Raw genomic sequence first — 22,671 nt, forward strand, 5'->3', positions numbered from 1 at the left:
CAACCTGTGAACAAGGGATGTCATGCTATTTTTTTACATCTTCTTTAATTTCTTTTATCACTGTTTTGTAGATTTCAGTATACAAGTGTTTTACCTCCTTGGTTAAATTATACTAGATTTTCTAAAATGCCATTGCAAATGAAATGGCTTTCTTAATTTTCTTTTTAGATTTTTCATTCATATATAGAAACAACTGATATTTGTTTGTTGATCTTATAGTCTGCAGTTTTACTGACATCCTTTATAAGCTTTAGTTGTATGTGTGTGTGTATCCTTTGGGTTTTCCTTTTTCTTTCCTTTTTAAAGAATATTTTGTTTATTTATTAGAGAGCAAGAGAGTGCGAGTGCACAAGCAGGGTAGGGGCAGAGGCAGAGGGAGAGAGAGAATCCCAAGCAGACTCCATGCTGAGCACAGAGCCCAACATGGAGCTCCATCTAATGACCCTGCTATTATGACCTGAGTTGAAATCAAGAGTCAGGTGCTTAACCTACTGAACCATCCAGGCCACCCCTGGGTTTTCCTATATTGGATCATGTCATCTACATTTAGAGAGAATTTTATTTCTTCCTTTCCAATTTGGATATCTTTTATTTCTTTCTCTTTCATAATTGCTTTGGCTAGAATTTTCAGCACATTGAACAGTAGTGGTGGGAATGGGTGTCATTGTTTGGTTCCTGATCATTTTCAGTATGCTTTCAGTGTCATTGAGCATGATTTGGGTTTAAAAAAGAAAAAGCCCTTTATCATATTGAGGAAGTTCCTTTCTATGTTTAGTTTTCTGTGTGTTTTTATTGTTGGATTCTGTTAAGTGCTTTTTCTCAATTAGTTAAGATGATCATCTGTTTTTTTTTTCCCTTCATTCTATTAATGTGAAGTATTACATTGATTTTTTTATGTTGAAGCAACCATACACCCCTGGGATAAATTCTACGTGGTCATGGCTTATGGCTTGCTGTTCAGTTTGGTTTGCTAGTTATTTTGTTGAGGATTTTTGCTTCTGTATCCCTCAAAGACATTGGTCTATAGATTTCTTCCCTCATTTTTTTTTTTTTTTTTGTGTGTGTGTGTGGTTTTGATAATGCTGGCCTTATAGAATGAGCTGGGAAGTGTTCCCTCCCCTTCTGTATCCTGAAAGAGTTTATGAAGGATCAATGGTAATTCTTGAAATGCTTTATGCAGAATTTACCATGATGCCTTCTGACATTGGACTTTTCTTTGTTGGTTTTTGATTATTGAGTCAATCTCTATTTATCGCTTCACTCTTGTGTTACTTGACTGATATCTGTAGTCATTTGCATTTTTGAATCCTGTTAGAGATTTAAATGGAATTCTGCCTAATTTTTAAGACGTCCTATAAAAGCCTGTCCATCTTCCCATTACTCCTGACACTCTGCTCTGTTCCATCTCTGCTCTGGCCAGGTTGACCCCTTTCTGGCAGCACCTGTCTTAAATACGGTTAATTCTACAGGTTAGTAAAGTTTTCAGTGTGGTCCCTATACCAGGAGTATGGTATCGCCTGCGAATTTGTTAGAAATGGAGATTCTCTGGCTAAGAATCAGAAACTTAGGGTGGGAGGTGGCTAGAAACCTGTTTTTCAACAAGCCCTCCAGGTGGTTCTGCTGAATCATCATTGCCATTAGAAAATAAAGAGCCCTGTGGGCTCCTGGCCCAAGTTGACATAGCAGTTGAAGCAGTTCCTCCAGATGCTGGTGGCAGAGGGACTGTGTCCAGTGTGAGTTAGTGGGATTGGGACCACAGAAGGGAGAGAGGAGCAAGGAGGTGGGATGGGAGAAGAGGGGAAGGAGGCTTGCTTGGAACAAACCGTCTGTGTATCTGGATGCAACCTCCTGGAGGCACCTGTTGGGGTTGGGGTTGGCTATCCGGGTGAGGGGGTGCGGTCTGTGGCCAAGGAGCAGACAGTGCTTACTAGCAGAAACATTAGCCTGTGCAGCCTAGACTCCCAAGCCTAAGACTCCGCCTCTACTCCTGTTTCATTCTCAGCTTGCTTGGCAGAGAAATCAGTCAGTCATTCAGCAGGTGTTTCTTGAGCATCTTCTATGTGCCAGGCAATTCTAGGCCCAAGGACATAGCAGTGAACAAATTAAAGAGCCTGCCTGTGAGGACCTTTTGTTCTAGTTAACTATTATTTCCTTCTTGTGGGGAACAGTCCCAGTGTTTTCCGCAGTTCTCAGCAGCCAGGCTGGTGGCCAGCCGGCCCCCTCATCCTGCCTGCACGGTGGATGGGGACCTCCAGGCCAGCAGCAGGGTTAGGGCAATGCAGCTTGCGCTGTGGTGAGGTGGCCATGGGACACATTGGTCTGGCTCTCAATCGAGTATGTGCTCGGGATTCCTAGCTCTCCCAACTCTCCAAAAATCTCTTCACAAAACTTTTGTGGTCTCTTCCTTGCCTATCGGGACAAGAAACTTGCCCTGTTTTCCTCCTCACCTAGTGCTGCCCAGCCCCCACCTCCATTGCATTTTCCTGGGGCCTGTGCAGGGTGGAAGATATCTTATCCTCTGTCCTTGTCTTGTTTTAGTGTTTCTTGTTGCTGTTGACATATACCTCCCCTCCCACCCCGTTGTTGGGTCCTAGATTCAGATAGGCATTTGGTACTGCACATGAGCATGTTCTGTGTTGGGTGCTGTGCCAGGCTCTGCAAACTGGCTCATGTTACCCCACCACAGCCCCACTCTAAGGCGCAGATGCTCGGACAGTACTGTCCTGTGCTGTGAGCAGTGGTTGTGAGGTATCTCATGGGCAGGGCGGATAGAAAGGCTGTTCATATGTAAACACACCCCGTCTCCAGGAGGGGAGGAAAGGAGCTCGTACCTAGGGCAGGTTGCCTAGCAGAGACCTGTGGGCAGCAGGTGGCTGGCAGTGGAGGTCCCTCTCCAATTAGGGTCAGGAAAGAGGAGGAGGGAGAGGGGCCAATGCTCATGGGGGTCTCTCAAGCTGAGATGTAACTGGAGGGAAAAAACAGATGGCTGCTTGTCTGCAGGGAAAGGCCATGTCCATGTGCAGAGCTGCTGTGGACCAGAGGGAGGTAGGGATGGTGAGATGGGTGGCGGGGGCCCCCCTACACTCGAACACTGTGTTCTTTCCTGGCTGCTGCTTTGTCGCCTGGGCAGGGGCCTGGCACCAGAGCGCATAGGTAGGGGCTTCAGGGCAATTTCTGGAGACTGGCTTTGCAGGTCCTGTCCCATTCACTTCTGTTCTGTTCCTCCTTCTTTGGACCTCCTGCATTCTACCCACAAGGACTCGCTTTGCCCTTCTGAAGGAAGATCAGATGGTTTCTATATTGGGAAGTGGAGAGGACAGCTTTGAACCCAAACAAAACACTGGGGCCCAGCCTGTGATTTCCTTGACTGAGCACTGGCTCTTGGTGATTATCTCAGCCTACTTGAGTGGCTGTTAAAGTGGAGCCCAAGGGGAAATGCTGGCTGTGGCTCAGATTTGGGTGGCAGCAGTTGTTGCTAATAATAAATTGGATAGCTGAGCGGACACTGCTATTGATGAGGAGGCTGAATTACCTTTCTTTGTGAAAATCCAGTGCCTGGCTTCCTGACAGAGGGGGATTCCCTTCCTAAGGATGCCACAGATAGGACTTCATTCTGGCCTGGGGCCTCTGGGATGGTGCTGGTGAGTCAGTGAGCATTTATTGAATGTGTTCTGTGTGCCCTTAGCCGAGTGACACAATCACAGGGGGGTGTGAATGAGGGTAGGTCTGAGTGGCCGCAGCTGCTGTTCCAGGTTGGCCTGAGTCACCCTGCTTCTGGGTGGAAAAAGAGACTTGCTCTTTGCCAAGGCTGGAACTGTCCTGTTGGAAAGTTCGATGAGTCACTGAGAAGTGGGGCCGGCACCGCCGAGGCCAAGTTGCCACTGTTCTTTGCTCCTGAGTGCTGTCCACCCAGCGCATTACTTAGAGCTGAGGCTGGATCTCAGCCCTTTCAGCTCCCAACCTGTGTTAGTAAGCTCCAGCATCTTCACTTAGGAAACACACACCTGTTTTCAACAGTAGTCTAAACACACTGCCTCTGGGAAGATAGTTTCAAGAAAGCTGTCTACTAAATCAGGAACTATCCTAAAGCTTCCGGACCATCTCCCTCAGGACGAAGCTTACTTGCAGAATGTGCTTTCTAATAGCAAATAGCAACTACCAGAAGGCACTGGCAAGGTACTTCTTGTCCATGTTCTCACTTCTTCCTCATGTGAGTCCTGAAAGGCAGGGCTGATTCTGCTTTCACGTGAGGGAATTAGGAGAGTTGGAGTAACGTGCCTCATGCCACGCAGCTGGGCAGGAACAGGCTGGCCACTTCCTAGACCTGGCTCTGACCACTGGATTCTGTTGCCTCCTGCATACATCTTTCTGCTGCACACAAACATCTGTAGCTCTCTGTGGCCTTCCAGATTAAGCCTGGATTCCTGGTATATGGAGTCTCTCAGGCTCAGAACTCAGGGCCCCTTCCCTGTCTGATCTTCAGGATGTTGACCCAGAGGCCTGTCAGTTTGATTCCCTCACTCACTGTTTGTTGAACACACATCATGCTTCTCCATCTTTCCACTTTGTCCACACAGTGACCATTGCCTCTAATGGCCTCTTCCCCCTCTCTATCAAAGTGATTTCTGGGGGTGCTTGGGTGGCTCAGTCGGTTAAAGTGTCTGTCTTTGACTCAGGTCGTGATCCTGGGGTCCTGGAATCGAGTCCCACACTGGGCTCCCTGCTCAGTGGGGATTCCGCTTCTCACTCTTCCTCTGCCAGTCCTCCTGCTTGTGTTCTCTGGCGTTCTTTATCTTTCTGTCAAATAAATAAAATCTTTTAAAAACACACAAAAAACAAACTTCTCCTTTAAGGTAAGGTGGGATCCCACCTCTTGCAAGAAGCCTTCCTTGATGTGGTGGTGTTAAAATGTGTCCACACATTTTTTCAAAAAATTTATTTATTTAGTCGAGAGAGAGGCAGAGGCACAGGCAGAGGAAGAAGCAGGCACCATGCAGGGAGCCCGATGTGGGACTTGATCCTGGGTCCCCAGAATCACACCCTGAGCTAAAGGTGGCGCTAAACCACTGAGCTACCCAGGCTGCCCTCCACACGTTTTTTTGATACTTCCCTGCTCAAGAGGTGGGAACTAATCCCCCTCCCCTTGTGTGGGGGCTGATTGTGGACACTGGCTTCTAATGAAGAGAACAAAGGGGAAATGATGGTGTGCAATTTCACAGACTAGGTCATAAAAGGTACTATAGCTTTGTGTCTTGAATCACTCACTCTGAGGGTGGGGGGTTACCTGCAGTATTTTGAGGATATTTGAGCAGACTGTGGACCATGTGATGAGGAATGGGGGCCTCCTGCCAGCAGCCTTGTGAGTTAGTGTCCCTTGTTAGAAGCAGATGCCCCAGCCCCAATTAAGTCTTCAGATGGTGCAGCCCTTGCTCATATCCTGACAGCAACCACCTGAGAAACTCTGCGTTAGAACCATCCGACTAAGCTACTTCTCAATTCCTGAACCAAAGAAATTTTGTCACTGAGTTTTGGAGTCATTTGTTACACAGCAATAGAGAAGAACTAACATATGTTAGTTCCAGCCAGAAGTGCATCATGCCTCCTCTGAACCACTGTGGTGCTGGTCATCTGTAACAGAACCCTGGACACCTTTGTTTCCTCATTAAGATCAAGTACCCTGGAAACTGGGTCCTTGCCTAGTACGTCCAGTGTCTAGTCCATGCCTTGTAGGTGCTTAATCATTAGGGGTTAACTGATTAAACAGTACAAGGGCATTGTCTAAGAACACACAGATTTTTTTTCATACAGAAGATTTTTCTGATTGACAGTTTGCATGGATAACAAAGAGTAAGTTAGGTATGGGGGTGACTCAGGGAAGCCTCAGCCTATAATACACAGAGCTGAGGCTAGACCTGGAAATGAATTGGCCTGAATCTAGAGGCTTTCTGTACTTGTATGCCTGGGCATCCTGTAATGAAGATGGGAGGAAGGGCCTGAAGCAGGAGTTGAGAGAAGCAAAGAAAAGAGTTCCAGAGCTTTCATTTATGTGTTGAAGTCTTAAAAACTATAGCTGGGTAACTAGTTACTCCAAAAAATAATTTACAGTTGTTACAGAAAATGTAAAAAATACTGAAAAGCAAAAAGGAAACAAAAATTATCCTTAACCTATAACTTATTTTGGCATTTATCCTTCAAGTTATTTTTTTTTCCGGATGAGTGATATGTATACATACATGCAGATCTATATTTCTGTATCCATACCTATGTACAGCTATATATATATATTCTATATCTGTACATATTACATAGGAGATACACACACAAACACAATTTTTATACATAATTGGAAAAACAAACAAACAAATCAGGATCACCTAAACTCCATTTTTCTCACTTAGTGGTCAGTGCCTTGTGAATCTTTGTTTTGCATAATTAGCATAGGTCTCCTCATAGTATTTTATTGTAGGGGCATAATCTTATTTACTCTTTGCCTCACTGCCAGGTAATTTGGTTGTTTCTACTTTTTTTTCCCTTAAAGATTTTATTTATTTATTTGATGGGAGAGAGAGCTTGAGCGTCCACGTGCACTTGTATGCTCATGAACTGGGGGGAGGGGCAGAGGGCAAGGGAGAAGCAGACTCCCTGCTGAGCAGAAGGCAACCAGCTGAGTCCCTCAGGGGCCCCTGGATGTTTCTCCTTTTTTTGCATTTAAACAATATCACAACAAATACCATTGTATAGTTGCCCAAATATTGTGTTAGGGTAAATTTCCTAGAGTGGGTTTTTATACCAAAATACGTGAACATTTTAAAAGCTTTGGACGCAGAGCACCAAATTGCCCTTCAGAAGGATTATACCAGGAGTACGCTTACCTACAGTCCCTGTATCCCTAATACCATAACCTTGCCAACCTTGGGTTTTCTTTTTAGTCTTGGCCAATCTGACAGATGAAAGATGTATCTTATTTTAATTTTTTTAATAACTAGGGAGGTTGGGCATGTGCCATGTGTTTTCTGTTCATTTTATTTTTCTCCTTTAGCAAAGTGTTCACATCTTTTGCACATTTTTTTGTTTCCCTTACAAAATGTATTTATTTGAAATTTTAATTATTCAAGTCATGTAGGTCTGCATGCTTGTGAAGTAGGCTGTATGTAAAGCAAAAACCCCCTTGACTACTCCCTCTTCTCAATATAATTGCTTTTTGACAGTGGGGCAAATTCTTTCATATTATTTTCTAGGAATTTATATACATATAGGCAACCTTTGGTTTTGTTTTTGTAAAAATGGGATCATATTCTATTATTCTCCAATTTGCTCCCCGCCTACCTCTCCACACTTAATGTATCTTGGAAGAGTATTTCACATAAGCAGTAACTCTGTTGCTTTTTTTTTTTTTTGAATGGCTGCATAGTTTGTTTGAAACAGCGTTATTGAGATATAATTTATGTAACAAGGTCATCAATTTAAAGCAGATAATTCAGTGGTTTTTTTGTATATTCACAGAATTGTACAAGCATCACAACAATTGAATTTAGAACATTTTCGTCCCCTCAGAAGGAAACCTTGGTACACCTGAAACTAATATAACATTGTATATTAACTATACTGGTATTAAAGAAATAGAATAAAATAAAAAATAAATTACAAAAAAGAAACCCGCTACCCTTTAGCCATCATCCTCCAAATCTCCCATTTCCTTTAGATCTACTTTCTATCTATGTATATTTGCCTTTTTTGGACGTTTCATGTAGATGGAATCACAATATGTGGCCTTTTGTATTCTGGGGTTCTTGCACTTAGCATAATGTTTTTAAGATTTATCCATGTAGTATGTACCATGAAATGAATACTTCATCCTTTTTTGTGGCTGAATACTGTTCCATTGTGTGGATATGCCATAATTTGTTCATGAGTTGATGGATGTTTAGGTTGTTTCTGCCTTTTGAATGTTATAAATATTGCTGTGGAAGTTTTTTTGTGGGCATGTTTTCATTTCTCTTCGGTTATATACCTTGGAGTGGAATTGCTGGGTCAAATGGTAACTCTGTGGTGAACTTTTTGAGGAACTGCCAACCTTATTTCCACAGTGGCTGTACCATTTTGTGTTCTCACTAGTGGTATGTGAGGGCTCCAATTTCTCCACATTCTCTCCAGCACTTGCTCTTATTTCTTTTGGGTTATAGCCATTCTCATGGGTGGAAAGTATTTCTCATTGAGGTTTTGATTGACATTTCCCAATGACTAATAATGTGGAGCATCTTTGCATTTGCTTATTGTTCATTTGTGTATCTTCTTTGGAAAAATGCCTTTTCAAATCCTTTGCTCATTTTAAAATTATCTTCTTATTGGGGCACCTGGATATCTCAGTTGGTAAGTCTCCGATTCTTGATTTCCACTCAGGTCTTGATCTAGAACCCCGTGTTGGGTTCCCTGCTCAGCATAGAGTCCGCTTTCCCTCTCCCTCTTCCTCTGCCCCTCCCCCCACTCGTTCACTCTCTCTTCTCTCAAATAAATAAATCTTAAAAATTTTATCTTTTTATTACTGAGTTGTAAGAATTCTTTATTCTAGATACAAGTTCCTTATATATAATTTGCAAATATTTCTCCTATTCTGTGAGGTGGTCTTTTCAGTTACTTGATAGTGTCCATTGAAGCACAAAAGTTTTTAATTTTGGTGAAGTCTAATTTATTGTTTTTTTTTGTTATTGTTTATGCTTTGAGTGTCCTATCTAAGCATCTGTTGCCAAATACAATGTCACAAAGACTCCTATGTTTTCTTCTAAGAGTTTTGTAATTTTAGCTCTTACATTTAGGTTGTTGATTCCTTTTCAGATAATTTTTGTATATTGTATAGTATAAGGGTCCAACCTCATTCTTTTGCATGTGGCTATCCAGTTTACCCAGCACAATTTGTTGAAAAGACCTCATTGATTAGTCTTGGCACCCTTGTTAAAAACCAGTTGCCATAGATAAGTGGGTTTATTTCTGGACTCTCATTTTTATTCCATTGATCTATGGGTCTGTCCTTGTGTCAGTGCCACACTATCTTGATTATTTTTACTCTGCAGTAAGTTTTGAAATTGGACAGTGTGAGTATTCTGACTTTGTTCTTTTGGCTATTCTGGGCTTCTTGAGTTTCAATGTCAATTTTAGGATCACTTTTTAACTTCTGCAAAGGATTCAGCTAACATTTTGTTAAGAGATTGCATTGAATCTGTAGATCAGCTTGGAGGGTATAGATATCTGAATCATACCTTCCAGTTGTGATCATGGGATTTCTTTCCATTTATTTAGAGCTTTAAAAGTTTCTTTCATCAATGTTTTGTGCTTTTCAGAGTATAAGTTTTTCATTTCTTTTGTTAAATTTATATCTAACTATTTTGGTCTCTTCCATGCTATTGTAATTGGAATTATTTTCTTTATTTTGATTGTCCATAAATAGTGCATAGCAATACAATTTATTTTTGTATTTTGATCATGTGTCTTGGGTCCTTACTGAACTCATTTATTAGTTTTAATAGTTATTTTTAGTGAATTCCTTAGTATTTTTAAAAAAGATTTTATTTATCTAGAGAGTGCAAATGAGGGGAGGGGCAGTGGGTAGGGGAAAGAATCCCAAGGAGAGTCTGTGCTGAGTGTGGAGCCCTATGCAGGACTTGATCCCCCAACCCTGAGATCATGACCTAAGCTGAAATCAAGAGTGAGACACTTAACCCACTGAGCTACCCAGGCACCCCCTTAGTATTTTCTATATACAAGATCCTATAATCTGTGAATAGAGATAGTTTCACTTCTTTCTTCCCAGTTTGGATGCCATTTATAGTTTCTTTTTATTTTTCTTTTCCCTAACTGTTCTGGCTAGAACATCCAGCACAACGATAAATAGAAATGACGATAGTGGTTAGTCTTTTTCCATGTTTTATGGGCAAAGTATCTAGTTTTCCATTATTTATTATTTATTTATTTATGGGGGGGAGAGAGAGAGAGAGAAAATACAACAGTACAACAGGGGGACTGGCAGGCAGAGGGAGAGGGAGAAGCAGGCTCCCCACTGAGCAGAGAGCCCAATGTGGGCTCCCAGGAGCTGAGGTCATGACCTGAGCCGAAGATAGATGCTTAACTGACTGAGCCACCCAAGTGGCTCTATTTTTCATTACTAAGAATATTTTTACCTGTGAGTTTTTTTGTAGCTGCTCTTTTTTCATGTTGAGGAACTTCCCTTCTATCTAGTTCATTGTTTTTTTTTTTCTAATTTTTAATCAAGAAAGGCTTTGGAATTTTGTCAAATGCCTTCTTTATTGAGTTGGTAACATGGTTTTTGTTTTTATACTATTCCTCTGGTATATTATAGGCATTGATTTTTGGATGTTAAACCAACTTTATACTACTGTAATAAATCCCACTGGGTCATGATACATAATTCTTCTTATAAGTTGCTGGATTTGGTTTGCTAGTATTTTTTTTTAAATTTTTAAATTTTTATTTATTTATGATAGAGAGAGAGAGAGAGGCAGAGACATAGGCAAAGGGAGAAGCAGGCTCCATGCACCGGGAGCCTGACGTGGGATTTGATCCCGGGTCTCCAGGATCGCGCCCCGGGCCAAAGGCAGGTGCTAAACCGCTGCGCCACCCAGGGTTCCCAGTTTGCTAGTAGTTTTGAGAATTTTTGTGTCTATATTTATAGGCTGTATTGGTCTGTAGTTTTCTTGCAATGTCTTTGGGTTTGTTGTCGGGGTAATCCTAGTCTCTTAGAATAAGTTGGGAAGTGTCCCGTCTCCTATTTTAAGAGTTTCTGAGGAATTAGTATTAATTCTTTTTAATGGCAGAATGCACAGCTGAAGCCATCTGGACCTGGGCTTTTTGTGTAGCTTTTTGATTACTATTTCGGTTTCTTTATTATAGATCTTTTTAGATTTTCCATTTTCTTAGGGCCAGTTTTGGTAGTTTGTGTGTTGCTAGGAGTTGTCCTTGTCATCCAAATTAATTTATTGGCACACAGTTGCTCATACTATTGGAACATAGCTCATTGCAGCCAAACAGTGCTGCAGGGAACATCCATCCTTGTGCTCACATGGAAGTGTGTTTATAGCACAGATCCCTAGAAGAGGAATCCCTGGGTCAGACGTCTGTGCGTGTAAATGTTGGTTGTTTCTTCCCGCTTATCCTCTTCCTGCTCATCTTTCTAGCCTTATTGATTTGCGTAAATTCTTGCTGTTTAGGAATCTCGGTTTCCTGGAGATTGGAGTTGGTACGGATGCACAGAGCCAGTGGGAAGGATAGGTTTGGGAGTCATGTGTTTCATGGCTGCTTCTGCTCAGGGGTGCTCGATGTGGGTGCCTGAAGCATGTCTTCCACACTGTATGTTCACATGTGGGGTTTCCAGACCCTGGAACCTGAATGGCTCGTGGGTCAGGGACTGTTGCCTCTGACAGGCCAGCTGTGGCCTGGGGGAGCTCCTTGTAAGCCAGGTGACTCCACAAAGTCCACCTTCCATGGTGGTTCTCTCTGGGAATCCTGAGGGCTGGGGTGGGGCTCGGTAATTCTGGCTCACTGGTGCCTGCAGGGGAAGGGAGGCACACTCTACTACCTCTGCACGAAAAATTGACAAGGACATCCTTGTTTTCCATTATCACTGCTGTCTTTCCTTTCCTGTTCTTCTGAGGACTGTGTTCTGGGTGCTCATTAAGTCATGCCTTGTCAGGGCCCAGATGTGGGCAGTGATGTTTTGATAAGAAAGCGTAGCTATTTTTATGGAAGGGGAATTGGGGAAACTGCTGAGAGATCTCCACGAGTGTTCTGTGAGGAGGGGTAGAGCTTCTAGCCCATCACCCCTCCATTCCACTTCCTCCTTCTCCTTGTCGCCTTTACCTGAAATTTCCAAGGGGGCCACTAAAGCTGGTTCAATGTTTGGACTTACATAGTTCGAGATTTTTTGAATAATCTCTCCAGGTCCCTGGAGACTCCAATTCAGTGGTTTTCAGGCTTTGCTTACAAGCTCTAGGGTCCCAAGGAGCTGCTTTGGGGACAGGGGGCGGGGGGCAGGGGCAGGCACATCATGAGCTCAAGCCGCCACGGCTGCCTTGGCCAGAGTGGCTCTGCTCTTACTGCATAAATTTTATGTGTTGGAGTTTCATCTAGAAATGGGAGACAGGAGGACTGTGTTGCCACAAAAGTTGGGAAAGTACTTGTATTGGACAGTTCGGCCTTGCTGTTGGGCCAGAAACATCCCGAACAGGACTCCTTCTGGAGGCTGAATCCTGGGGCCTACAGGTGTTTTAGGGAACTTGGCTCCTCTCTCTTGACAGAGACCGGCAGCCGCTCCCCCCAGAGCCGTTTGCCAGCCTGGGTGTGCTTGGTTTTTCCTTTTGTTGTGTGGGGTGTTCTGGCCTTCCAGCCCTGCGAGGGCAAAATCAAATCCCCCCCCCTTTTTTTTTGGTGTGTGTGTGTGTGTGTGTGTGTATATATATATATTTTTATTGGAGTTCGATTTGCCAACATACAGTGTAACACCCAGTGCTCATCCTGTCAAGTGCCCCCCTCATTCCCATCTGTCTTGATCCAAATGACTCTTGTGTCAGAGGAAGTCCTGGGCTAGGCTTGCAGGCCATAGGTGAGGAGACTTTCTCACAGACCTCCTGGCTGATGCATCTTCTTTGTGTCTTTCAGTCGGCAGAGTTCTTCGAGATGCTGGAGAAAATGCAGGTGAGCATCCCTGTGGTGGGGAAGCTGAGCCGAGGGTGGGGGGCCTGCTGCAGGGAACTTGGGCAGAGCTTGGGAGCCCTGGGGGGAGGGGCAGAGAAGAGAAGACTCAGCCTGACTCCTAGGCCATTCCATATTGCGTGGCACTGAGGACTTTGGGGAGGTCCTGGCCTGAAGAAGGGGAGAAGACAGAAAGCAGAACCCCTCCAGCAGAGCAGATGTGTGGAGGGCTTGAAAGGGTCCATTGTTCCTACAGTGGGCTGGAAAGAAAGTCTGGAAAAGGAAGCCCTTTCCTAGAGGAGGTCATCTTGTGTCTGGGAGACAGAGCTGAGGGAGGGGTCAAACCCTGCACCTGACACTCACTTGCATGAGTCCCTTCCCTTTTCTGAGCCTCTGGCTCCTGTTTTCTATCCTTTCACAGCACTATTTTCACCTCCCTCCAACACCAAATGTGTGGTTGTTTTTCCCCTACTGAGCAATTCTGTGACACCAGCTGGGTGTCCTACAGTTCAGCTCCATTCTGACACTCTCTACCCAGAGACAGTGTCACATCCTGCATTGTAAGGGCTCTGCCCCATGAGACTGCCTGCGACCCACTTAGGATGCTAGGCACAAGTGTGCTGTCACCTGTGCTTCTAACCAAGCTATAGATTGGAAGTTCCCAGGACCCCCTGCTCAGGTTCCATTAATTTGCTAGAGGGGCTCACAGAATTCAGAACAGTTTACTTACTAGATTATCAGTTTATTATGAGGGATATAATTCAGAAACAGACAAATGGGAGAATTGCAGGGGGCAAGGTATGTGGGAAGGTGGGGAAGAGCTTCCACGTCCTCTGGATGCATCACTCCCCCAGCACTGCCATGTACTCACCAACCTGGAAGCTCTCTGAAGCCATCATTTGTTTTGTTTTGTTTTAACTGAGCCGAGATTGATTAAACGATTGTCCTTAGGAGATTTACCCTCCAGCCCTCTCCCTCCCAGAACCCTCAAATAGTGGTTGGTTCCCCTGGCATCCAGCTCCATCCTTAGGAGTGTCCCCAGAGTCATCTCATTAACAAACTTATGAATAATTTTATGGCTTTCACTTTTATGGCTCTAGAGCTTTCTTCAGGAACCAAGGACAAAAGATGAAGTATTATAACAAAAGATGCTCCAAAATGCTCCTGTTGCTCTCATTACTTAGGAAGTTCAACACGTTTTAGAAGTTCTGTGCCAAGAATGGGGTAAAACCCCCAATATTTATTTATTTATTTATTTATTTATTTATTTATTTATTTATTAATTATATTTGTTTATTCATGAGAGATACAGAGAGAGAGGCAGAGACACAGGCAGAGGGAGAAGCAGGCCATGCAGGGAGCCTGATGTGGGACTCAATCCCGGGCCCCCAGGATCACACCCTGGGCCGAAGGCGGTGCTAAACTGCTGAGCCACCAGGGCTGCCCCCCAATATTTATTATTACGAGTTATGCCACAGCCCCCATAAATAATAATGAAAATAGCTACTTACATAGTTATTTGGATGAAATGAGATAATATATGTAAATACTTATATGTAAATACTAGGCACTGCCGAAAATCAGTGTTCAGAATGGATTTGGGGGGGCCTTTCTCATTGCTCTTCACCAAGGGCTAGGGCTTACAGGTAAGAACTGCTGCCCTGGGGAATATGAGGAGTCCAGAAGGCTTAACTGATACAGGTGGAAAGGATGGAAGGAAGATGCTGACAATAGCACATGTACTTTTTTTTAAAGATTTTATTTATTTATTTAGAGAGTGCTAGTGGAGGAGGTGGGAGGTGCAGAGGGAAAGGGAGAGGGAGAGAGCGAATCCCAAGCAGACTCTGCACTAAGTGTGGAGCCCAATGTGGAGCCCAATGCAGGGCTCGATCCCACCACCCTGAGATCATGAGTTGGATGCCTAACTGATATGTGTCCCAACAGCACATGTATTTTCAGCACTTTTCTCAGCTCAGACATTAAGGAGTATTAGCTCATTTCTTTCTGGTAACGCCCACCGGAAGCAGCTATATTATTATCATTGTCCCCTCTTTATAGGTGAGAAAACTGAGGTACAGAGATCTTACTTAAAGCACTTATGTCATGTCCTTTATACCCTAAGTAGATGCTGCTGACTTGTCAAGGAAGGAAGATTCTGTGGTCATGGTCTGGAAACTCTAGGGGAAAAGCAGATAGGGTGCCCCTGCAGTCCTGAGATACAGGTGGGGCTGCTGAGGTGCTTGCAGGGAAGCCAGGTCTCCTGAACTCTCAAGGAACAAGTTACTAAGATTCTCCTCTGTGCCCAGCAGTATGGGGACTGCAGAGTATGTTATTTAGGGAACTTAGTTAAGTTGTGGAAACAGGATTGGCTTGCACTTTGACGGTGAGCAGTGAGAGATAGTGTGTAATTATGTGCTCAACTGCCTGGGGTAGAGCTCCAATTCTCACCCCAAGCTCATGAAATCCCACCTCTTAGGGAAGCTGATAGGGGATATGTGGCTCACCCTGCCTTCTCTTCATTTGCTCCCACAATCCACCAGTCCCTCACCCCCAGCTAGAGACCCCTGCTTCCCCCACAAAGGGCTCTCTGAGTGCAGAATTCAGCCTCACTTAACTGGCCTCCTGTCTGTCATTTCTGTTTCCAGACTGCTGGACTTCTCAACTAGATTGGGACCCTCTTGAGGGCAGGGGTCTGGTTTTTACACTCCCTCTGTGTGTTTGGGGCAGCAGCTGTCCAAGGGTCTACCTATTCCATCTCAGTTGAGATGGTCAGGGGCTGGAATCAAACTTCTCAGGCTTTAGGTCCCTGTTGTGTGCCATGCCAGGCCCCAGCCTCCAAGAGGCCTGCAGTTTCCAGCTCCTCTGATTATACAAAACTCACATATGGGTCAATAGTGGGAGCGAAGCAGGTGGCATGGTATGGCCAGATCCTGTCCCGGGGTGTGGGTGCCGCCCCTTCTCAGGCTTTGGCTGTGGACACTGAGTCTCAGAGCCGTCCAGTGCCCAGTGTACTCTTTGAGCTGTGGAGACCTGAACAGGATCCAGGGTTCCTGACCTCGCACCTGAGTATGGAGGAACTGGAAGAAGGGCACAATCCCTGTGAAGCAATGTGGACTAAGTACACAAGCACTGGGCCCATTTGGTCCTGGGTTCAAAATTTTACCCCTGATACTGCCTAGATGAGTGTCCTTGGTCCAGTCGCTCTGCCTCTTTGAGTCTCCATTTCTTCATGGTAGGGAAGAGGGGGGATAACGATCATGCCTTTTGCAAAGGCAGGCACACAGAGGGGAGAGGGCCCAGAGCTAGGTGGAGGCTCTGTCCTCAGGGAGAGGAGGGGAGAGAAAGGGAGGAGGTTACTTTCCTGCCCAGAGGCTGTTCCCAGGCAGGGGTGACTAATGCAGGACAAACAAAACAAACTCCTGACATCACCCCCCTCCCCACCCGCCCAGTTTGCTTCCCTGGACAAGGGTCTACAGGGCCACCCAGGTGGTTTTCTTCCTGTGTGGGGAGAGGACACCTGTCCAGTGGGAGGGGTCCTCCCACGCCCTCCTGAGCAGTGCTGTGGGGTGACTCAGCCCCAAGAAGTCTGGAGAAGCTGGAGTCTAAATCCAGCCAGTGAGCAGGAGCTGTGGACTCAGGGCTGTGGGATATGATCGTGCACTTGGATGGACAGCCTGGCTTCAGATCTGGCCCTGCTACTCTAGCTGTGCTCCTTGTGCCTCAGTTTCATTTGGTATAAAGGTGCTGAGGGTTTCCTAGGAGACCACAGTGGGAGGGTGCTGAGGAAGCTTAAATCCTCATGTGTTGTGTTATGTTATGATAGCATGGTCTTATCTCCCAGTTGTCCTACCATCTCCTACGACTATTTAGTTATTTATTCAATCATGTGCTCCCTTCTTGAAAAAACCTGTCCAGTCAGATCTTGACCATAGAACCATGGGACAAGGAACTGCTTCCCAGAAGTGAATGAACCCCAAACCCCCTGCCTGTCACCTGTGGGTCTGTGCCCCAAGGAGGGAGGGGAGCTCTGGGGCACCAGGTCCACAGTACTGGGTTTGACACCATTCAGGTGTTCCCATCCTTGCCCCTTACCTACTGGTTCTTGGGGCCTGGCAGAGAGATTTCGGTGTTAGGTTGGTAATACTTCTTGGTAATAATGACCTATGGCAAAACTAGCCCCCCCTTCAAAGGCTTAACATATCATCAGCATTTAACCTTTACCAGGATAGTAGCTGCTATTACTGTTCCCCTTTTGCAGATGGGAACAGTGAGCCACAGACGTTTTGTGACTTGCCCAAGCTCCTAAGTGGTAGTGTGGAGATTTGAGCCCTGGGGATCTGGCTCAAGTCTGTGCTCTTGTCTGCCTATCCTCTTGCCTTACTTGGAGCTGAGGACTGAGTGTGACAAGGTGTGTGATGTGTAAGGACCCGGCACCCATTAGCTGTTGCTGTTCTTACCAACCCTATGAAGGCAGGTGCTTGAGAATCCCAAGGGAACCCTCCATTTGGCCTCTATTTTATGACCTTTTCTTTTCCACAAATCCTCTTTTCCTTGTTTCCGCAGGGAATCAAGCTTGAAGAGCAAAAGCCAGGACCCCAGAAGAACAAGGTGGGGTGTGTGGGTGAGGTGCAGCCCAGTGGGCCCGACGGGGGGGACGGCCGGTGTGCTGGGGTCTGCTGTCTTCGATCTACCCTTCACCAGGAGCTACTTAAGTGGATGTGCCTGTGTTGACTGGTACCTGGTGGGCAGTAAGAGGGCCCTGGCTTGATGCCTTAGGGCAGCCTGAGTGTGGGCTGGGGTGGAAGCCTCGGGTGAGACCTAAGGCTCCTGGCTTGGTCTAGCTCTTCTGTATCTGCTTCTGCAAATGAACCGCACACAGCATTTAGAGGAATTAGGCTCCGGGCTCCAGTGATCCTCAGCTCTCCGCTTCAGTTTCCTTTCCCAAGGCCCAGGGGTATAGCTCATTACTTGGAGGTCAGTCAGCTCCCTTGCCTGAAGGCCCGACTGGGTGGGATCAGGGGTCGTCTTCCTGTTACAGCTTCCCAAGGGGTGAAGCTAATGCCGTTAAAGGCCTGAAGTTCAGAGCCTTTGTACCACGAGCCAGGTTTGTGTTCTTGTTCTGTCAGTTTGAGGAAGCACTGAAGGGAAGCCAGATTCCAGAGCTGCCTCTCTGCTCTTCTTCATCTGATGTCCTTCTCTTTGATGCCCTCAAAGCTCGGGTGCAGCCTGCCAGGACCCCAGCCTCCCCGACCTGGGAGAGGGGAATGGAAGCAACCATCACACCTCATGGGTGCTGCCGGGCCTAATGGTAGTCTTGTCTGGTTTGTCTTGCAGGACGACTATATCCCGTATCCCAGCATTGATGAGGTAGGAGCCCCCTGACCATACCACAGTCTGCTCTGGGTCTCGTGTCTGGGGTGGGGCTGGAGGAGCTGATGTGTTGATGGCCCCTGCTCTACACCAAGTGGGGAGAACCGCAGGCCTGGGATTTTTTTTTACCATTGTGGCCTCAGTTTTGCCATGTTTAGACTGGGGTGCTGATCAAAGCCTTGCAATTCTGGTTGCTCCAGGGTTGGTGAAGCTGGAAGATGTTGTTGGGCTTAAGTTTGTGTTATGGTATTTGGCCTCAAATACAGCAGTCTCTACCTTGGAGCAGTTCAGAGGTGGGGGATACCACCACTGGCACCCCTGCCTTCCCCTTTCCCTGTAGAGCCAGGGCTGGCCGCACTGCAAGACCTTCTCTCTGCCTCTAGGTTGTGGAGAAAGGAGGCCCGTATCCCCTGATTGTCCTGCCTCAGTTTGGGGGCTATTGGATTGAGGACCCAGAGAACGTGGGGACGCCGACCTCCCTTGGTAGCAGCATCTGTGAGGAAGAAGAAGAAGACAGCCTCAGCCCCAGCACATTTGGCTATAAGCTCGAGTGCAAGAGTGAAGCCAGGGCCTACCGCAGGCACTTCCTAGGGAAGGTGAGGCTGAGGGTCCAGCATAAAAGCAGCTGTGGGCCGGACAGAGACGTGCACCTGCCCCGGCTTCCTCCAGCACCCCTGTCTCCATTTCTTCTCCTTCCCGGGCCTGCCCCCTCCCTAGGGCTTGCTGTCCTGGGTGGGGAAGTCTACTAGCTCTGCTTTTGGGGGAGTTGCGGAAGTCAGGAAGGCTTGGTGTGATGGGTCCTTGGGGGCACCACCCCTAGCAGATGTTCTCGGAGGTAATGGGATGGGTATTGTTGAGGGTGAAGGTGGGTAAAGGAGAAAAATATGTTCTAACACCTTGGAAGTCTTTGTCTCCATCTAAGTAGTCAAATCTCTCCTGTCCTCACACCAGCAGGTCCCCAGGGCACTTGTACCAGATGTGCTATGAGCCTTTGATTGCTTAAAAGTGACAAAGTTACATTTCTTTAAATATATTCTGTTCTTCAGACTTGCCTGGTTTGGAAGTCACAAGGGTAGGTTCCAGAAGTCTCTAGCCTAAGGCAGTTTGCAGAGTCTCATAGGGAGGAACTGCATCAGAACCTCCCCCCTCCCATCCTAACTTGTTCAAATGCAGATTCCAGGCCCCCCCCCTGCTGATATGGGAGGTCTGGGTGGGAGCTCCTGAGCCTGAGAGAGACCTCCCCCTGGGTGGGGGAATCAGGGGCCTTCTAGCTTTATTTCCTCACATAGTGTGAATCAGCAAGGGCTGTCCCCAGGGAGCAAGGAGCTAGATGTGGGGGCTCTTTGGGGGAGAACTTGAACATCAGCATTCAAGGTAGGCTTGAATGTTGGATCTGTCACTAGTTGTGTAACCCTGGGCAGTTTACTTAATCTCCCTGGACATCAGTTCTCTTACCTGTGAAATGGGGGTGATGTCATCTCCTCCATAAAATTGTGTAAAGAGTGAAGGAGTCTGTGTGTTAAGTCTTAGTCCATTGCCTGGCACATCCCAATGACTGGGCCATTGGAGTCTATTCCTGTGATCTTGCTCTTTCCCCTCCTCCTCCTACATCCTCCTTCTCATCGTCAACAGTAGCTACAGCAGTAGTAGCATCCTTATCTTTCCTCCTCCTTTATGTGGGGCTTCTTGCTCCTGGGGAAGGAAGTGATTTGCGGGCGAGCAAATGATTTGGAAGGTCCCCTCCTCCCTGTTAATACCTGATTTCTCTTTCTAGGATCACCTAAACTTTTACTGTACTGGCAGCAGTTTGGGGAACTTGCTCCTGTCCATCAAGTGTGAGGAGGCAGAGGGCATGGAGTACCTTCGGATCATTCTCAGGTAGGGCTGCACAGTTGGAGGCCACACCTCTAGTGGCCCCAGAAATACCAGTCTGACCAGTCTGGTCTGTGTGTGCTGGGGGGGTGGGGGCGGGGGCGGGCCCAGGCACGGTCAGACTGGCTGGAATCCTGAGGCTAAGTTCTAGTTGCCAGGCCAAGAGACCAGGTATTTATGTCAGCTGGTGGATTGTGGGAGTCAGAGTGGTATCCTAGTCTCAAGGTCACCAAGGCCATACTCCCACCTACCTTTCTGTCCTGTGAGGACTGTGCTCTGAAGAATTTGGGAAGAACAACTAGAGATGGCTTATTCTGCTGAGCTACAACTCCATATTGTCCTGGGAGAAGGTTTGCCAGAACATTGTCTGTGTTGTGCATTCAGCTGGGAAGATAGATCCCAAAGCATCTGTGTGCATGCTGGATTCCCTGAGATGGAAAGGTGGTCACAACAAGAGCACTAATATACAGCTAAGCCAGGGAACCTCTTTCTCCTCAAGGGCAGGAGCTGGAACTGGTTTCTGTTTTGTTCGACTAACATGTTTTGTAAAACCTCCCTTTTACCAGGAAGTGTAATAGGTGCCGGGGATGCAATGATGACTGAGTGGTGATCTGTTTTCTAAAGGCTTATGGTCTAGTAGGAAGAAAAAACCAGAGGATTTTAGTATATGTCACAGGTATTGTTTTAGTGATATGTACAGGATGCTGTGGGAGCACAGAGAGTCTGTGCCTTATTTATCTGTGTCCCTGATGGGTTGGTGGAGAAGCCCGGAAGGCTAAGAGTTAGTGCTTAGCGGAGTGCTATGAACCTGTCAGGCTCCCAGTTTATAGTTGTTGGAACTGGAAGTCCTTGATTGTATTTAGAAAAAAGTAATAACATAATTTTCTCTGCCCAAATTTTGAGATAAATACAGGAGGGAGCAGGGGCACATAGCCGTGCTATGGGAGAAGGTGGGTGTGTGTATGGGTGGTAGAAGGAAGTTGTCAGCACCCATCCAATCTTGTTTTTTTTTTAAGAAAGGAAGCACTTTTTTTTTTTTTTTTTTTTTTTTTTTTTTTTACTGAGGTTCACTTGGCTAGAAATCACATTTGCAAGGCAAGGAGAAGTTAACTAAATTGCTAGAGCAAATTTTTTGAGAGAGTGATCTGTGGATTCCCAACTCCAAATAGGATTTTGAGCGAGGTGTATCTCTGTAAAGAAAATTATTTCCTTTCTTAGTAAAAATCAGACTTAGATTGGGTAGGATTTCTGTGTAAGATGACAGTTGAACACGAGGATCTAACTCCCTTTTTCTAATAGTATATCCTATCTGAAATGCTGCTTTAGAACTGCAGACTGGAGAAAGGTGTCAGGAACACAACACACACTTTGAACATTTTTAAAAATCATCTGCAGGGCAGTTAGGACTATAATGTAGATGATACTGAGAGTTGAAATCTAGCTCACCTTCTTTAGACAGCAGTGTAGCAAGGGAATATATGAAATTGGAGATTCTGGGGGAGTCCTGTACTCTTTAGAAGTGAGTGGGAGCCCTGGAATAGTCAGGAGTCTTTCCATATGGAACCACTTTTTTTGTTTTGGGTTGACAGCATTTGAAATCAATCTTCTGGGGAGTCCAAGGGCAAGCTCAAATGTGGCTCTCCTAAATCGAAACCCAGTGAGTGGGGTGGCAGGGAGAAGCTCTATACCAGCTAGGAAGTTGGGCAATCACATCATGTACTTAGGGTGATGACCAGGCCAAATTGAAAACCGGACGTAAGAAAATTGGCTCCACAGCTTTAGAAGCTTTACCAGACACAAAGAAGAAATTATGCAGAGGTGAAACTCCCCTGCTGACAGTGAATCCTATCACAGCATCTTCCTTGTTCCCTGTAGGCTTCTGGATTATTTAACTGATGTCTTAAAACAGCCAACTCTCCAGCTTAAAATCTGAGAAGAATATTCTGACAGCCTCGTGTGTGTGCTATGAGAGTAGCCAAGAGGAGAGTCTGTCCACTACTGCATAATGAATAACAGGCCCAAGTAGATTTCTTCTTTTCAAGTTTGAATATAAAGAAGTAGGGGAAAAAAAACCCTCACAGGTCAGTGAAAGAAAAGATTCTGCATCTAAAAAAATATTACCCTTAGCATTTAGAAGGTAGGGAAATGACTACATTTTAGAAAGGATTTACTACAGAAAGCCAAGTAGAATTTAGATTATCTATTAACTGTGTATTTTCAGCAAACTTGCAGAAAAAAAAATTGAAAGAAAAAACAAAAGATAAAATAGGACAACAGAATGAGATGAAAAAGTTGCTAATTAAGGAAGGAATATAAAAAAAAAAAACTAAAAATGACCAAGAAGAATTTTAAATGGTATTAAAAGCAGTAAAGAGGGATCCCTGGGTGGCGCAGCGGTTTGGCGCCTGCCTTTGGCCCAGGGCGCGATCCTGGAGACCCGGTGGGTGGAGCCTGCTTCTCCCTCTGCCTCTCTCTCTCTCTCTCTCTCTCTCTCTCTCTCTCTATCATAAATAAATAAAGAAAAAATATTAAAAAAAAAAAAAAAAGCAGTAAAGAGCAGAGTCTACTTTATGGAAAACCCAGTTTGTAATATTGAGAGCAAGCTTAAGAGGTTTTCACATAATTCAAAGGAAAACAAAACAACTCTAAAATGATGAGCAAAATTATAATGAATATGGAGGATAGTGAGGAGGAATTAAACATGAGGATAATTAATGTTTTTAAGCTGAT

At 45.5% G+C, this 22,671-nt stretch overlaps 1 protein-coding gene across 5 annotated transcripts in view; it reads left to right on the forward strand.

Annotated features, from left to right (window-relative positions):
- The window catches only part of RAP1GAP2 (RAP1 GTPase activating protein 2), a 219,598-nt gene that overhangs the window by 146,378 nt on the left and 50,549 nt on the right, over window positions 1–22,671 (forward strand). For all 5 annotated transcript variants that reach the window (XR_008664107.1, XM_055322769.1, XM_055322798.1 and 2 more), the window contains 5 exons: window positions 12,667–12,702; window positions 17,263–17,307; window positions 18,034–18,066; window positions 18,453–18,665; window positions 19,844–19,947. Coding sequence is in view for 4 of the 5 variants with exons in the window: in XM_055322769.1 (XP_055178744.1) it covers window positions 12,667–12,702; window positions 17,263–17,307; window positions 18,034–18,066; window positions 18,453–18,665; window positions 19,844–19,947 (431 nt within the window). In the remaining variant the exon portion in view is untranslated. The remainder of the gene's footprint in view (window positions 1–12,666; window positions 12,703–17,262; window positions 17,308–18,033; window positions 18,067–18,452; window positions 18,666–19,843; window positions 19,948–22,671) is intronic.

Source organism: Nyctereutes procyonoides, unplaced genomic scaffold (genome assembly GCF_905146905.1).
Source record: "Nyctereutes procyonoides isolate TBG_1078 unplaced genomic scaffold, NYPRO_anot_genome, whole genome shotgun sequence".
NCBI lineage: Eukaryota > Metazoa > Chordata > Mammalia > Carnivora > Canidae > Nyctereutes > Nyctereutes procyonoides.